Raw genomic sequence first — 18,206 nt, 5'->3', positions numbered from 1 at the left:
AAGAAACATTGACTGCTGTTGGATTACCGGGATGAGATGAAGTAGAGTCGAACAAAGTCCTTTCGTCACGTAGGGAAAAGTGAGGCACAGGCTGCCACCAAATAGGTACTTTTAGGTAGAAAATAATAAGTTAGATTTTAACTCTTTAATCATATTGTTAGAAATTTGTGCATGGTCAGTGGCTAGGTTTATCCTACTGAATCCTTCCATAGTATAAGTGTGTACATCAAATAGCAAGTTGTATTTTCCGCGATTTGAAAAGAGCATTCGGGTCGACGATTTTACACATTTTTCCATCGAAAATTCGCCGGTAAGGGTTGGTTTCTGCACGTGAAGCGTCTCGTATTCGAAAGTGCATTCCCTGTCCCAGTTCCTGTTTCCTGCGACTTTAAAAAGTCACGGCGTTGCTTTTCATTTTCGTTTCCCCGCGCGGTCATCGATTCGCTGGAAATCGTGAAAAATTTTCAGCTACCTCCGACGACGGAAATACAGACACGTGTAGCTGGCGTGTATTCAACGCGAACTTCTCAAGAATGTCCCAAGAAGTTTGAGGAAATGTACATTGATCAAAATTCTGTCGCGAAGAAGCATGTCTGAGGAATATTCACCCGACTATTCGTGTACCAGAAAATCGTTTCTTCTTCTTTTCTCGTATACGAAACGTAAAACTCGTACGAGTGGTTGGGAAAACTAAAAAAAAAGGAGGAAAAAAAAAGGAGAATATCGTTCTCTCCCAGCGATTCGTGATATTCTATCACCCTCTTTTTTTCGTGGATAGCACGGAAAACTACTGTTTGTCTCCTTTACGGGACGAAGGTGAATGATGAAGAAGGGAACACCGTCCCAACGTGTGCCGTGAATGAATACGAACAAAAGAGTCCGACCAATCTTCGTCTTCATGCAAATCCGGACGACGTGTCATCGCACACTCGCTCGAACGATTTGCGGCCGTGAATCTCCCCTGAAGACTCGGAATCCATAGAAATGGCTGGCAGAACCTCTATATTTTATTCTTATTACCTAAGGATGTTGGGGTTCGCCGGATATCGCATCATGTTTCCAGTATTCACTTTATTCGTGACGTTAATCTCGAATTGAGAAAGAATATGTCGAGGGGGTTGATTTATTTTCTACGGAGGGATCTTCGATGAAAATGTTATGTTCCTTGAATGATAAATTTCTTTTCTCCCAACTGGATTTCAACGATCAATTTAATTTTTTTTTTATTTATTAAACAGGTCTTATGTTTAAAATATTTTTCACGCTTTCGGAAAAACGCAAAGACGCAAAACTCCTTGACTCGAACTAATTGCTCGGTTCCTCTGAATAAAGCTTCTTAACTCATAGTTCTCAACTCGGCGTCGATAATCTTACCGGAAACGCGTCGTTGTCGTTCGGTCCTCGACCTTGTAATCCGCTTAACAAGCTTCGAGAAGGATCACGTCGGCGACTATCGTCGCCAAAAATAAGAAACGAAAGAAGTACATATTGCGAAATAATATTCGTGTTTTCGCCGAATAATTTATGCAACGAAGCACACCGTGTTCCACCGTGGTTTCCGTTATTTTCGGTGAAAGAAATTCAGCGTGGATTCGTGCGATTCGTTCGTGCAAATCTTCGAAAGCAGACAGTGAGGTTACATCGTTGAAAGCTTGAACGAGCCATTTTAAAGGGCCACCCAAGGAATAGGAGTGGTCGGAACAGTAGCTTCTTAACCGGACACGATCCTCTTCATCTGTCAGCTTAACCACCTTTCATGTTTCATCTCCTTATACGCGATACTGCGGGATGAATCCGCTCGTAAACGGCGCACGGTAACGGCGGCGAATTACACGCCGAAAAGAAAGTGGTAGTCTCTTCCGCGTCGCTGTGGATATTGTTTCGAAAGCTCTTCAGAGCGATACATCTTTTACTGTAACATTATGTTACAATTTTGTGAGAAATAGTGTGATGTAAGAGGTCTTTTTAACACAAAAAAATGATTTTTTGCGCAGGAAATTACCTGGGAAGATAAATATATAAAATTTAATTTTAATTTTTTCGCCTGAATGAATTGTAGCCAAATTACCTGTTAATATTATATGTTAAAAATTACAAAATTAGCTAAGGACCATAAAACGAATATTCAAAATACACCCTTCGTAATTTGTCGTTTATTCAATAAGACAAAGCAAACCCTTTACGAAGTGGCTGAAGTAAAGCTTTGTCAAGCGGACAGAAGGCTCTGAAGGAAAATGAATTTCATTTAATTAACAACACGAGCCAAACGAATTTACAGCGACAGCATAACGCGAAGGAAATTGTGAAAATATTTCCAGCAGGTACGCGTTGCTCTCTTTGCTTTTTCGCTGTTGCGCTTTTTATCGGTTAATTGGCTCTGAAGTCCGCGCAACGACTTCTCCTAATTAGCGAATCGAACAAGAACCACGGAAAAAAACATTACGTCCGTTGCGAACTGCAACTGACGTGGAACGTTTAAACATTTTTACACGTGATCCGTAAATACAGTTACGGTAAATATAAATAGCATTTCTGTGCCCCGGTCAAGAGGAATAATTGGAGTACCGACACGTTTGCTGAAATAAAATTCTTTCAAATTTTCCGTCCAATCCTTGACGCTTGCGAACGAGCTAAAAAGTTGATGGTAGCAATTGTAAGTTTTGTGCCATCGTTCGACCATCGGTTGACATCCTGAATGGGGTAAAAAGTCACATCGATGGCAGGCATAGAAAACCGACATATTGGTATTTCCTTCACGTTCCCGTTTTACGACCTTCCGAGGCCTCTAACTGCGATTCCTTTATCGACGTTTCCTGCTGCCACCCAATCGATTTTCGAAAGTTTCACTCGTTCCTTCGTGTTCTATCTATTCATCGTCATTTTCTCTATCACTTTAAACACGGTTCTCCGACGACACTCGAGAAAACGTGACGGTATGTCCTCGAAAGAGAGATTAACCGTGTCGACAAGGTTGAATTGCTTCAAAGTCGCGATGAAAGCATATTCTGTACCATCAGCGCTGCATTGTTTAATAGATCATATCCATCAGATCGTATCCAGATGTCCTTCGCAAAATGGCACGAGCCACGAAATTCGCGTTTCTTCCTCGAGTACATCGTTTCCTCGTACAATTACGTAAGTTTCTCGCGACAATACGAAAAGTAGTCCGGGCTGGCTGTCGCGATGTGATCTTGCTCGTTCCTCTCTCGTTCCTGCCCTGTCTCGGCCCTTTTGATTCCCTTCAGCACCACTCGAGACAATTGGTCGTGTCCGGCTGAATTACACGATGACCGCGCTTTCGACCGGCTTCTCCGCTGCAAAAGGTGCTGCTACGTGTAGCACGTGCCACGTTGGACGCGTGCCATCAATCACACGCGAGGTACACGCGTTTCTCGGAAGCTCGACATGCTCTCGGTTCGTCCCCGCGTCTGGAATCTCTGCTGGCGAACACCGAAAGGATTACGCGCCTCGTGAAACTGTCGAACAAACGTACGGATCGTTCTACTCGCGACGTCTTAATGTCGATTCCTTCTAGTCAAGGGACGCGTTTATTACGTCCTCAACAAGAATCGAGGCAGTCGAACGAATCCGCGCGCATTGAAACGTGCTTAATTTAAAATAGAATATTCCATTACTTTGTAACTCGTTCGCAATTCCATCGGAATCCCTTTTCAAACAGCACGAGCGTTTCTTAATCGATGCGCCAGGATCGCGAAGGAGCGAGGTTGTTTCGAGGCGGGCGTGGAAAGAAATTCACTTAGCTTAATGGCGAAACGGGAAACAAAATGGTGGAATATTGAGAGAAGCGGAGAAGAAAAAGGAATATAATCCGGAGTTTAAAGAGGCTCGCGTTCGAACGTCCGGTGAACGATAAGGTTGCATCCGGGGTTGAGACCTTTTCAACTTTTCTATTATTCCATGAAAAGTTAACGATCCAGAAGCTCGTCGGGTAGAAAATAACCTAGAAAGAGCCTTTGCCGAACAGTCGTACAGTAAAACAAGTAACGTCGATCAAACGATCGTAAAAAGTTTTGGTGGCGAAATAAAATCGGCTCGACCGATTTCCTGCTGTTCTGTGCGTCGATCACACAACCACGATTCTCCGCACCTTTACGGTACGCTCGTTGACCGTTTCCGTTTTTACATGTTCCGGTTGTGACGTAAAACGCGCCCTATCCCAAAGATAGACCTTTCCAGCCGGATGCTCGGAGTCACGTGATTGCATGCATAACGAGTTTCCTTTGGAAACAGACGGTCTCTAGGTGGCCCGAAGAACCTGATATTCGTCGCTTTTCATCCCATTCCCGTCGATACGAACGTGTCGGCCGCGATGAATAAGGCTTCTCACCGTCTCGTGGCTTCCTTGGAAATGATAGTGAAAATCCTGCACCATGCGCAGGATGCTTTCATCCTTGACGCATGTTCTTTTGATGATAAAATGTCTCTGAAATTTCGCTTCACCCGATGATGCCTCTTTACAGTAATATTAGATACGTTTGGATGTTGAAATTGCATATTTGATGGATCAAATTTTCACTTCATTTCATTTTATATGATAATAGAAAAGAAAATGATCCAGTAATAAAAGGAGACAAATTTCGGTAACATGTTAAAAGCTGGAATACTGTAATTATACCTTGATGAACGTAATTAGCTGAACATGGCTATTCACTTGCTGATTTTCATCAGACACGTACAGAACTCATTCACCCTTGGTAATCAGGTAATTTTCTCTCTCTGTCCGAAGCTATTGTTTCGTATTATTGACACCCTTATTTCTACTTTCTCTCATCTGTCTAACCTTTTACACCACAATTACCTCGCCACCTATTATACGGATGCTTGATCAACCAGCCACTTTATTTTCCAAACGCGTTTCCTCGTGCTGGAAGTAAGGGAAACTCGATTAATCCTGATTCCTTCGCCAGGACTGGCTACGTTCTACGTTGGACTTCTTCCATTTATCTTCGACTCGTTCCGAGCGGAAATAACGTATGGATGGGTATCGATTTATTGACAACACGACGAATACTGGGCGGCTTAATGGTAGTAGAAAGAGATCGATAATATTTGTACTATCCAATATCTAATCTTAATACCACAACGGCCGATGTCAATTACTCATTCGTGGCTTTGATATGTAACTTTTATACGCCGGCATTCCTTTAGCTTATGTCCATTTACTATATTAATTCCAATTTCAATATTGATAATTTTATGGGGTGTACCATATTTTATCAGCAACCTTTTTTTTTCAATACACAAGAAAATAGATTTCATAAAATATGGAATCTTCAGAAGGTTGATATTTTATCGATAATATTATGTCACGAAGGACATAAACTTGCTTGATTAAAATCTAGGTAGAATCAATATCACTACTTAAATTTAATTTTGGAAAACATGATTATGATACAAAATTAGTTAAAGCAATATTACTGTCACGAACAAAGAATCTCTGGTATTAATATCCGTGTTGCTCTCTTCGGTAATTCAATTAAATAACTTTCTCTATAAAAAACTTATTGGAAGATCCACACACGTGTATCGTGAACCAGAAAAGACCGTGATCGGTAATAGAATGTAAGTTGTAACTGGTTGAAAACTGTTCGTGATATATAACATTTTCCTCGGGTTGATCTGATCAAGTGAAAAAAGTAAAAAGAAAGGCGAAAGAGAGAAGTTATTGGCTTCTGAACGATGAAAGAACAGAGAGAACGAGGGTTACACGATGAAGGCGGATCTCGTGGCACCCTACAGTCAACATAATTCCTGGTAACCGACTTTGTACGTCGTCGACAGGAAAGCTCTCCTGTATTAAAGGGGAATAACGACGTCCTCGAGAGTGATTCTGATAGTTATTTTCATAGCTGCTTGTTTTTTCTTCGTTACCCCTGGATCTTTTTCTCTAACGGAAAATAATTTCCTTCTTTTTCGATCCATTTTCTATATCAATTGTACAAAATTTTCTACGTTTCACGATAATTTAACAGTAAGAAGAGCTTTTATTTTTTGGTGAACTGGGAATAATTTGATTTAGTCGCTTTTGGTTTCTTTACAGATAGTCTCAATGGAAATCAAGGAAAAAAAATATTCTTTATTCCACAAAAGGTGTCGCTTGAAATTTAACTCACGTATTCTTTCAAATATCAGATACCCTTTATCAAAATACCCTCTGCCCCCTGGGTGATAGAATATTTATGAGTTATCAATATCGGTTTTTAACATTAAAACTGATCCTTGGTTCGCCGTTTAACTATCACGGAATCGATACAAAGGAAACAAAGTGCAAGCGAAAACAACGATTATTTATATTTCAACGAATCGAGCGTTATTTGGATCTAATTAAAGAGCGAAACGAGGAAAGGAAGGATTTTTATGAGAATCGTGACTCCTGATTCTCTGTTTTATTCTACCGTTTGCATCGACCTGGCACCGGCTAATTTAGGTTTAACGAAGAGCGGTCGAATGTGCTTCCAATGAGATAGCAGACCTTATTTCGCCGGCTGTTAATTTCACTTCGGTTAATTCGTTCAGAGCCGTCCGGCTTACATCGCTGCGCAGGCCGGACCGTAAAATCGTGATACTATTGAGAATAGCCACGATTACACACAAAGTCCTATGGGAATTTCAGAATTAATTGCTTTTACAGGAAACTTCTCTTGAATAGAAACTCGAACATTCGATTAAATAACTGCGGGATGAAAAATGCTGCGATGCATACGGTGTAATTAAATATACAACCCTGAGGCGTCTAAAAATAGATAAAATTTTGAAATTTTTTGTTTAAATATTTCGATTTTTATTTTTTTAAACTTCTAATAAACGCAGTGACCGAACCTGTTAACGATCAATTACGTTCTTTTGGACGGCCGAATAACCACGCCTGGAAAACATACGAACCGGAAGTGCACGTTCGTCACGTACCCTTTGGTCCGTAGGGTCATGTAAATCGGGTTAAACGAGCGGGTCGAGTACTCGCATTCTTGAGAATACAATCAATGCTAAGCTTCCCTTTCGGAATTTCTCGAATAGTGGGACTCTTTCACCGGCCCCTCGAATATCTTATGAATCGTGAAATTCCGGCGTCAGCAATTTCCTCCCTTTATGCCAGAATTATAGGAGAAATAGACGAGGCAGGCACTGCAGGCCGCGAAAAAAAAAATCGAGGAAAAAGGATGAATAAGTTCATCCGTCCTGGCAACGACGTTCTTTGTCTACAGTTATATCGCGGAGAACGCTCGGAGAAGTTTTAATTTAACGAGCTCGTACATCCTGTTCGTGACCATTATTTTTCTCGGTGTATGTAAACTCATTATATTCTTCGGTTTCTTTGACGGACCATTACGATCGCTCCGTCACGAACAACTTGACAGTCTCGAGATCATCGAAATTGATGAACACCGTTTCCACTTTTTTGATTGATTTTATTAAATCATAAAGTAACGACGAGCGGAAAAAATTCATAACCGAAAAAATCTTAATTGCACCCACGAGGAGGAATCTCATAGGCGTCGGTGAGTTTTGTTTACGTGAATTTCGCGCGTAACAGGTCGATGGTAGTCCTTTTTTTTCAGTTCGACGCATCGACGTTTTAATCGTTAAAAGCTTTCCGGGGAGAACGCGTTCTTGATCGAACCCATGACAATTTGCCCGGGGCGATTCGAAGCGAGGAATGCGCGAAAGAATTCGCTCGAACTGGCATAGCGCGTCTATTTCGTTACTCTAGCTGCCGGCTACGCTTTTATCTCGAAACGATTTGCAGTTTATCCGCTCTTTCCTTTCTTTCTATCGTTCTTTCCTGTCAAATTTCGTGCCTTCCGTTCGCGTAAGCAACGCTTCAAGAATCCCCCAACGCATTATTCGCATCCAACGACTCGAACGGCGGAGAACATTGAAAAGTTACGCAAAAAAGAAACGCGTTGCAAATGTTGCGATGGTCTTTCGGTTGATCGCTTGGCATTTTTCGTTTATGGGAAACTGAATGGGAGACGCGTTTCTTCTTACGTAAAACCGTGAACGTATAGCGATTTATTGTGGTTGCTTTTATGATGAAGTTTCCTTGGAAAGGTAGCATTCTTCTGGTTATTTCGCACAAATGAACATTTACACTTGCATAACAAAACGACGGTGTGGTTCCATAAATGTTTTCTGAGGACTTCTACGAGGACGCCTATAAATCTGACTAATTCAACATCGAAGACTAAACAAGCTCTAAATCTCCGGTAACTAGATGACGGGGCTTCGAAAGTGGTCTTCGTATCAGACCTGCCACCCAATCGATGTACAAATGAAATTTACAACCCCCTACATCTTCCAGCTATATTCAACGAGTATCTCTTGAAGGGCGTTCAACAAGTTCGCGTTGCTCGTTGTAGCAAGAAGCATTTTCAACGAGTCTCTACAAATTTCATCGCGCTCGTAACCGTAAATTTCTTGCAGAAACGTAGTAACGACTAGCGAAAGAAACACTTTTTATAGCTTCATCGCATATCCACCGGTTCCTTAAAGTTAACCCCCCGGTGAGGATGTAACAGGAAACGTGGGACGCTAGAAATTACGCACGTACGTTATTACGTTCTGCACGTAACATATTCCAAACACGCTCAGAATGCTCGATAACGTTGCTCCTTTATTCCGTGCCACGTGCCCGTGGAAATACTTCACCGACAATGCAGCACGATTCCCGCGCAAAGGTCATTAGACCGTTTTATATTACCCTTCTTATTCTTCTTCCAGTATTTCTTTTTCTCCCTGACCCATATTATTCTTCGGAGCCGGAGAAAGCATCGAGAACTTTCTCATGCTTAATTTTCCTCGGGGTAGTTTAATAGATGCGACGCGACCGTGGCACGCGAGAAACCAATCGCCTTATCGCGCGTAAGGAGCTTTTAACACCTGAAGCTTTTGCCGCGTAAACGAGCTTATGTGCGAGAAACCTCTTTTAAGGCTATTAAGCGGAAACTTGAAAGGAGCTGCTTAGTGATACCTAATTTAGGTCTATTTTGATATGCTTAAGATGGCATCGGAGTCGTTCGAATTTGTCGTATCTACTTTGAAAAAAGAAGCCTCGAAGAAAGTCGTGTTTCCTATTGTTCTTTATCGCACCCTCTATTCAAGGTATAAATGATCAGACGAAAAGAAGTTTCTTATTTGCGCGGTCCGAGGTGCCTGCCGATCGAGACGTATACATCCGCGAGCTATCGAGAAAACGTCGAAAGTGTCGGGGGTTGAATCTGGGTTAACGATCGGCTATAGCCCTCTCGACCCGGTCTGCAGAAATGTCAGGGAGAAAATGAGCTGGATGGAAACAGATAGAATTCGATGTAAGAATAAAAAGAGAAGAAGAAGGCAATTCAACGAGCCAACAGGCTCGACTATAAGATCGCGCGTTTTCCATTCGAAGGCTCATCGATCGTCCTTTTTACACTTCCGTCAAATAGAAGCCATTGTTACCCGGACAAAAAGTCAAAGCAACGCGAAAACAAATTCCTTAACCCTTTCGCGAAAGTCTCACGAAAGATACGGCAAATGGCATTAATCATTTATGAAATGAAAGAGGATAAGGTTGAAATTATGAAGGAAAAGATTTTCGCGATTCACCCAAACACCATTCACATTATTCCCCCTTTTTTCTTTACCCGCCTTATAAGTCAAGGGTTCTTAGCACCGTTTAACTTCTTATAGCCGGTCCTTTTCGACGATACTGGCGGATGATTGGTTTCCTGAACGACGCCGGGTGTTTCGTTAGACATCGCAAAGAAAACATTATTTAATGGCAGACAATTTGACCCTTTCGCTTTGGCGCGCTCGTCGTAGATAAAATGGTTATAAGCATTTTATTTATGGAAAAAATAGAGCCAATCGTACGTAATGAACAACTTTCGAAATGGGTGCTAGATAGTGAATGTATTTACCGCACGTTTAGTGCGATTCTATCTTTCAGATTCAATTTGCGCTCACTCGATCAGAACTTAACCATTATTAGTGTTTAAGAATCGTGGCATTAACAAGTTGAAAAAGATTATTTAACGATAGACAGAAATTTCGTTACCGTCAAGCGTGACTCGTAATTACGTTTGACAAATTACACGAGTAAACGAGGTCGACGGTGAAATAGTGGAACCTGTTCGAGTTGCTTCTACATCGAACTTTTTCGTTCCGCCAATTTTTAACTTACCCTATATTTATTCGAGCTTCCTAGGATTTTGTTTTATTTGATATGGCAATTCTACGCAGTTGTGAAACTTAAAGTTGACTGTCACTGATTAACATTGGTCGATAAATATTAATGGCTAACCCTTCTTCAATTGCAATAACCACTATCGTGTAATCCAATATTTTACTTTACTCTAAATATTTTTCCAAAGCTCTACGACTTTCGAGCTTACTTTATTATATATTTTATTACAATAGACCACCGTATTACGCGGAAGATACGTCCTGTGTTATACAAATCGCAAAGTTATGCAAATATGGATTACTTTACCATGAAAATATAAATTTACCTATATACCGTGTTACGCGAACACTACCTTCATTCTTGATTCACTTCGGGGTTTATTAAAATTTTTCAAGCCAATTTTACGAGTACTCGAATCGGTACAAGGATTATTTTCCCGCGATCCAATCGAGCGCAGGATCGCTAAAGAAGTTATCGACGCGCGGCTTATATCCTGGTCAGCATATTAAATATTTTGCACGCTTCACGGTTGATCGTGTGACTCGCGTATCAGGATTATAATTCCGCAGAGGTACGTCGAAGTTGACGCTGTAACACAGATGTGTATACGTGCATTTTTACTGCACGCTTGCAAACTGCACCGAGGGTATCAACGCTGTAACGTTTAACTAGCGTCGCGTTTCGAATGCTTTACGACACGCTCGTCAAATTTATACGTCGTCTCGTTAGAAACGTTGACTTGTACGATTAAATTAGCCGAAACTAATGGAGATTCTTCTTGGTATACGCGTAGAAATCAATGTAAACCGCTAACTATTTTTTCGAATACGTTTTCTATTATTTTGCAGCAAGCAGACGTTTTACAATTGCAGTTGACACGTTCGATTTAATGGTAAAGACGAATCTAATTCAATTTTCTTCGAATTAACGAAATTTCTATTCGTAATTGTAGAAACTGGTACCATCTAAAGTCACGTTGCAACAGTTTGTCGCTCGAACTTGATTCTCATTCAAGATCTCCACGAACGTCATTAGACAATAAACTCTACAACTAATTATTCTAAATCCGATCCGTAATAATTAGGATTGTCGATGTTACAAGAACCGATGGTACGAGGGGGACAAGCAATTTGGAGATTGTGCACTCGAGACGAGCAGAAACTTCGGGAGGAAACTCAATCCAACATTGATTATTCCAAGTTACGAATTCGCGGCGAATTTATTTGCTGCTGGCGAAACGAGCGTAACACCAGCAGGTAGCGAAACGAAATTGACGTTCTAATTACATAGACGTCGATAGGTTGCAAAATTAATTTACCATCGCCTAAAACGTTTGAATCCTTGTTTCGAGTGATTTCGAACTTAAGACACGATAAGCATCGTTTTCAACCGGATAAATTAACTATCGAGTCAATCTTTCTATTCTCTGAATATGAATTTATTCCACAAATTCCACCCGCTGTTCACAGATACAAATTTCTTTTTTCGAAAAAAGAAAATCTTACCTCAGTTCGAGAGATTCGAAGAGGATAAATTTCAGAGAAACGAGCCGATAAATAACCGGAACACCGTCGCGACGCGTCGAGGCTTCCCGCCGCGGCGCGCAGAATTTCGACCGGTGGTCTGATAAATTAATCGATATCGCGAAATTACGAGTTCGATACCGGTATGGGTGCATACACGTAAACTCGTAACGATCGGATGCTGTGCGGCAAAGGAGAGCAAGCGAAAGATCGGTAGTAATGAAGACGCCGGTGTGCGGCGAAATCCGAAGATGCAATTACTGACAGAACAAATCGGGGATAATCTTGATTACAATCTACATCTGCTCCCGTACGTAACATCTCGGATTGCTAATTAATCGAATCCCTCCTACTACCTTCCCTCGCTCCTTTTTATCCAGCTCCTCTTCCCACTTATCGGCCGCTATCTTTTACATTAATACCGTAATAAACCAAGCCGTGGTCCATTGACGGTGTGTATCGAGGCAAAAAAGCGGCCGGTAGGCGCACCGGAATCTCGCAAAAACGATCGAAGACACGCGGAACAGCGTGCTCGACGTGTTAACACCAGGAATGCAGTCCAATTTTTGCACTATCAGAAGCACGGTTGGCAACTCGCCACGTACGTGCACGTCATTTCATATCGGTCCTTGTTGCCAGTTATCTTGCAAGGTGGTAATACTACGACCTTTTTTTTCCCACCTCCCTCTCCGTCTTTCTTTCGTTCGCTCTTTATCTACTTTTTATGCCACCTTTTCGATTACTCGTTGGAACTCGAGACTCGTTCCCATTCAACCCGAGTCGAGATAGATCGCCTAAGTGCAAAGGTTCTACGATAAATCACTACCATTTTTAAATATTCTATTCGCTAGGCATAATTCAACCATACCCTGATTTTCTTTTAATTATCGGCGAACGGAGAGGTCGCGACTCTTGTACGAAAGGCTGATCCGGTCTAACCATTTTATTTGTTCGTTATAAAATTTTCTATGTCCCGGAATTTAGTGTATTTTGTAATTCTTACTTTTTTCTTTATTAAGATCGTGTACAAGAATTGTTAAAGTGCTAACGTGCTTCTTTCGTGTTCCAGGCAATATCAAGACCAAGGCTGTGCTGGATGTGGAATCAAAGAGAGGATATTGGTTGACAGTGTACGCGCAGGATCATGGTGTCGTCCCTCTGAGCTCGAGCTTACAGGTTTTTATAAAAGAAAATGAATTTTCCTATTTTTTCAACTCCATACTCTTAACGAACGATTCTTATATTTCGTGTCAGCGAACAAATTTCATCGCGCTTGAAAAGTGTTGTCTTTTGTAACGTCGATTCCGAAGCTTCGTTGAAGTTTCGTCATTGTATCGAGGAAAGTATTAAAGCAAGTGTTCTCCACTTTCTACCTGCATGAACTCTCGAAAGTGGAACGATGACCAATCAATACGAGCGCTTGATAGAAGTTTCTGTGCCATTCATTTTTTCCCTCTTGATACACTACGAGATCCTCCGTGTGGTGTACGTAGTTTATTCGACAAGTTTCGAAATTACACGATCGACCTACATGCAAATTGATTAATTAATTTGCTGTTGCAAATAGCAACTAATTGCGACTCTCATATCGAACATTTGCGTTACAACGATAGACTGATACTTCAAATTTTATCATAGTACAAGTAATTAAGGTTCTATCATTTTGAAAATACAACGTGTGACCGAAATGATTATCTCGCAGAAAGAAGTAATTCGTTCGCGAAGAATTCTTCTCCAAATAACTAATATGTTTGTACAGGTGTACGTGGAGGTGCTGGATGAGAACGACAACACCCCGTTAACCGAGGTTCCGGTTTATTATCCGTCCGTTCCGGAGAATTCTCCGGCAGGTGTGAGCGTCCTGCAAATCCGGGCGTTCGATCGCGACGTCTCGCCCCAACAATTCACCTTTTCCATCACGAGTGGCAATCCAGAGGGTTATTTTCTCATCAACTCCACCACCGGTAAGTTCCACATGGCCAGTCGTGTCCGAAGAGCAATATCTTGCCGAGAATCGAAATAGATTGGCCTGCGCTCCTTCTCGTAGCTCGTAACGAGATCAATTTTGCCAGGACGAGGATTTTAATGGGCCCCGGTACGAAAATAAACGAACTCGCGATATCGTTTCTTCAAATTTCAATCGAAAACTCTCGGCAATTTACGAGAACAAATCGATCGGTTTAATGATTTATTTCGCGAACGCGTTCCCCGCATCGAGGCTCGTCGGTTTCGGTAATTCGCGAATGTTGGACTTCGATACGACGCTAGTGATTGGGCGTAATGAACGATAATTTTGCACTCAATTTGGTTAATAACGGCGTTGAGGCACAGTGATTGACCTTTTCTCGCAATATATCGCTCTTACCAAGAATTAAAGACGTAAGAGGTTGTTGAGAAGCGGGCTTGTTGCAACGGTGAATTAGATGCAATATAATGACACAAAGCAAAGTGAGTGTTAATATATCGGGTATGAGCAAAAAGATTTTGCAGATTTTATATTAAATTAAAAAGTAGAACAATCGTATTCTGAATAATTGAAATTCTCGCTATCGATAATCGCGAGAATTAATTTAATTACAATTAAATTTCGAACAATCAGGGAAGCTCTTTATTCATCGTTACCCTCTCTTTCATCAAGATTAATAACGAAAGTTACAAATTGAATATCCTGTAACGTAGAATATCAGCCGATAAAAGGATTTCCTTTTATCGTGCGTTCACCGCGGGGTATATTAACAATCCCCGTGGAATCTATTAACAATGTTCGAGGCGAACGAGCGCCACACCGGCGAAAGAAAAACGCCGTTGTTGTATTCGTCCTGTAACGCGGCTAACACATGCAAATTCGCCTTGATCGAACTCCGATTCATTATTCATCGTTTCCCGGCCGCGTCAGGTCGTACTCGGTTATGAAACGATGAAAAGTCGGAAAGTCGTTATTGAAAAAGACAAAAAAAGGCGAATTCGATGGATACCGCGCGTAAATAGGCACGCAGACAAGGCCGAGCTAGAATCAATTTTAATACAAGACAATTTGCGATACAAATTCGATTCGATTCTTCGTGAATAATCTTGGCGGGAGGCGGCTGAGCGATTAAATTGGACTTTTAAATGAGCCGCGATGGTGAAATTGGACTTTTAATTTGAACCTCGAGCCAGGGATCTGAGGAAGCAGCTATTGCCGTCTTCATTGAGTCCCTTCTGGTAATCGTCGATTCTATATTCAAGAATATGCTAATGCCGAGGATCTAGCAGATCTTAATGACTTCAAATAGTAGCAATGAAATAACTAACGAGATCAGTTTAAGTATAAATATACATATATTTCACACGTTGATCGTCGGGAATTTAATTTCATCAAAAGAGTGCCTATCAAATTGCGAGAAGATTATTTCCCATCGTAATAAGATAAAACGTTTAAAAAGAGGAGGAAAATCACAACGAATTTCGTTGAGAATTTGTAACTCGTTCGCTATATGTCTTTGATACCGCACCGTCTGACTTAAGATTGATCTTATCACTGCGACACTTTTTAAGTGGTAGAAACTATGGAAGTAAGTGTACCTTTTACTCGTATGATAAATGAAGTCATCTTTCCTGGTTAATAAGTGAAAGCTCGTGTCGTTTAATGACAAATTTACAGCCTGCCGTGCGATATAAAAATCTTCATTAACCAATTACTTAACGCTATCAAAGTCTCACCGGCAATCAAAGGTTTCTCGAAGGCAACTTCTCTCCTTCTGGCTCGTAAATACGGTATGAAGCAAAGTGGAACCACCGGGAGCTTCAAAAGTTGAGAAATAAATCTCGTCGAACAGGATACCGTATAAATTTTCCCCTTCAAACGTTCCGTTTCGTTTCGTTTCGTTTCGTTTCTTCGCGTCACCCCTTCGCGCCTCTCCCTATGCGAAGTTCAGGGCCGTTAATTACAAACGAGCGTGGAACGAACAGAGAACTCGCAATCGAAGTTACACATCCATCGAGCTCCTTCAGGCGGGGATCGGCTTTCTTCCGGAAGTTTCGTAAGCAGCCATTTATCCGCAGTCATCTCGAAGATCGATGGTAGCAGGAAAATTGCTTACACCGGTAGAAGGCAGCTTGCAATTAAAAAGTTGAACGTACGTTGATTTGTATTCATCAGTCTATCCGAATCGCAACAAACTTTTCCTTCTTGGCTATCCTCGTCCGAAATTGTGTTACCACTCTCTTAACATATTCAGACATCGTTACATGCTTTCGTACTTTTCACCAATTTTGGTTGCATTAAAAATTCTTCTTCTTGCTTCGTTTGTTAATTACTTAACCGTGTTTTTGGAACTCTCGTCACTGATAACCACCGTGGCGATTCACGACGCCGCTGAATTATCCAAATCTCTCTTAACAAAAAGGTGCATGTACAACAATCTCCGACCATCCTGACGGAGCAGCATCCTTTTAGAGCGCGCTCGATACGAAGAAGAAAGTAAAAGAAATTCGCCGGAACAGGGAGTACGATTTATTCGCGAGGTAGTCGGTCAGCCGAAGCGCGACCCGTTCGATAAAATAAAAACGTGTTCAACGGACCGGCGTCGCTTTAATGCGGCAGTCAGTTGGATCGAGAATAAAAAAGAAATAAGAAACGACGAAGCTGCGTACTTATCGCAGCGTGAATGCACTCCGGGAATCGACGATAAAACGAGCGGCCGGGAATATGTACTTCTCGCGAAGACCATACGGACATCAGTCGACGATAACCCGATGACATTTAAGAGCGATACGTTTCATCTTTCTTTGCGTTGCCACTTCCGCTCGTGTTACCACTTTCGCTGCAAATCTTAGGTTCCGAACTTTGATACTCGAGACTTCCAATTTTTATTTCGTCAAATTGGCGAAATAGGAACTTGGGAACTTAGAAATTTTCTCTGTCAACCCGCTTCCTATACGTACCGAGAATTCGTTCGGAAAGTCGGCGACGTACGGTGCAACGCTTACGGTAATCTCAGTATTTTATTTAAATTTTTCGCAATAATATTCTTATTCCTAATTTTTAGCAACTAATAATTTCATAAAACTAATTTAAAATAAATTTTCAAGCAAACACAATGGTTAAGTGTCTCGTTTTATTAGATACCAAAAAGCATAGTGTAGCCTGATGGTTACAGATAGGAGGCCGGTGCATTCAACTGGCTTTCATGCTCGTTTCCCCGAGCTACAACATATTACACGGCTGGTTAGAGCTCGCCGTATCCGATCTAATCTCGCCAACAGCGCAGCGTTCCCAAAACGCCGTCGTTATCCGTTATTATTCCCCGAGTTTCTTTAAATAAGAACAATAATGCCGGTTGACCGTAACCGCAACGTTAATACGAGGCGAGATCGTGCGGCGCTGATTCGTCGAGCAATAACTTACGCAATCTCGTTCGTAGTTGTTCGGCTGAGCGTTTATCGCGGCGGTTCGTTCGTTGCGGGCCATTTTAGTTGGATAGGAAATTCGTCGCGCTTACCCCCTCGTTCACCGTTACATTTCGCCGCATTAAGCGGCGTTAGAGGGTTATTAAATAAGAATTATATTAGGCTCGGGGCCAACTGCAATTTTCCTTTCCGCGAACTCGTTTCGCTCGCGCTACTGAATGGGAAAAGGGACGGAATAAACGTGTTGGTTACGTGCACGTAATTGCATTAACAAAATCCGGTGAAATTATGCTCCCTCGTCGGGAATGCGATATATCGTTCGGTCACTGAATCGACGCCATTCTTACCAACGATAAAATTAATATTATTCTTGTAATTGGTTGATGTTAGAAATCCGAAGCTCAGTTTTAAGAATTCAACAACCTCAACGAGTTGTGTATAGTTTCGGAATGAAATGATATACTGGATGGAATATAAATTGCAAACAGGTTTAATATTATATTAATTACACAAAGTGGCAAATGGAAAGCTTAATATACTCACTTTCGTTTCGATATATCTTGAAGAACATCGATGCAGACCATCTCCAAGAGTCTCACTGATGCGCTTTCACCGTGATGAATGACATCCGGGTATCCCCTCTGATCTCTGGCTGAAATTAAATTACACCGTAATGTAATTAAAGCTTAATACTTTGTATTATTTTACCTTCGCGCTTAAACACCGATGCCGTACACCCTTCGCTCGTTTGCTCCTCAATTTTCGTTAACTTCGATTATACATCCGTTGTAACCTATCGCCGCTTTCTCTCACGTTCCAAATTTAATTTCTCAAACGTGACCAGCCTCTCCGTCGTTTCGCGCCTCGCGTCAAATCGTCGACAGGTTCATCCTCGGGCCGTGAATTCGTTTCCCCGAAACACGATTTTCTTTCTTTATTTTTAACTCGTCGCGAGTTCCTTCATTTACCACCTGTTCGTATGGAAATTTCGAATGAAATTTCTGCGAGCCGGGACTGGATCGACGACATCTAGCATCCGACCGGCGTGATGGCGTTTGCGAGTTTATTCGAGCGACAATCGAATAGCTAGAAGGTCGACGGACGTGTGA

General features: G+C 41.6%; 1 protein-coding gene across 9 annotated transcripts in view; it reads left to right on the top strand.

Annotated features, from left to right (window-relative positions):
* Positions 1-18,206, top strand: part of kug (FAT atypical cadherin kugelei) — a 291,242-nt gene that overhangs the window by 237,102 nt on the left and 35,934 nt on the right. For all 9 annotated transcript variants that reach the window (XM_034339666.2, XM_034339665.2, XM_034339664.2 and 6 more), the window contains exons 4-5: positions 12,776-12,882; positions 13,466-13,670. In XM_034339666.2, coding sequence (XP_034195557.2) covers positions 12,776-12,882; positions 13,466-13,670 — 312 coding nt within the window. The remainder of the gene's footprint in view (positions 1-12,775; positions 12,883-13,465; positions 13,671-18,206) is intronic.

This window comes from Osmia lignaria, chromosome 10 (genome assembly GCF_051020975.1).
Source record: "Osmia lignaria lignaria isolate PbOS001 chromosome 10, iyOsmLign1, whole genome shotgun sequence".
Lineage (NCBI taxonomy): Eukaryota > Metazoa > Arthropoda > Insecta > Hymenoptera > Megachilidae > Osmia > Osmia lignaria.
Note: the sequence above shows the minus strand (reverse complement) of the source record. Positions and strands in the feature narration are given on the sequence as shown.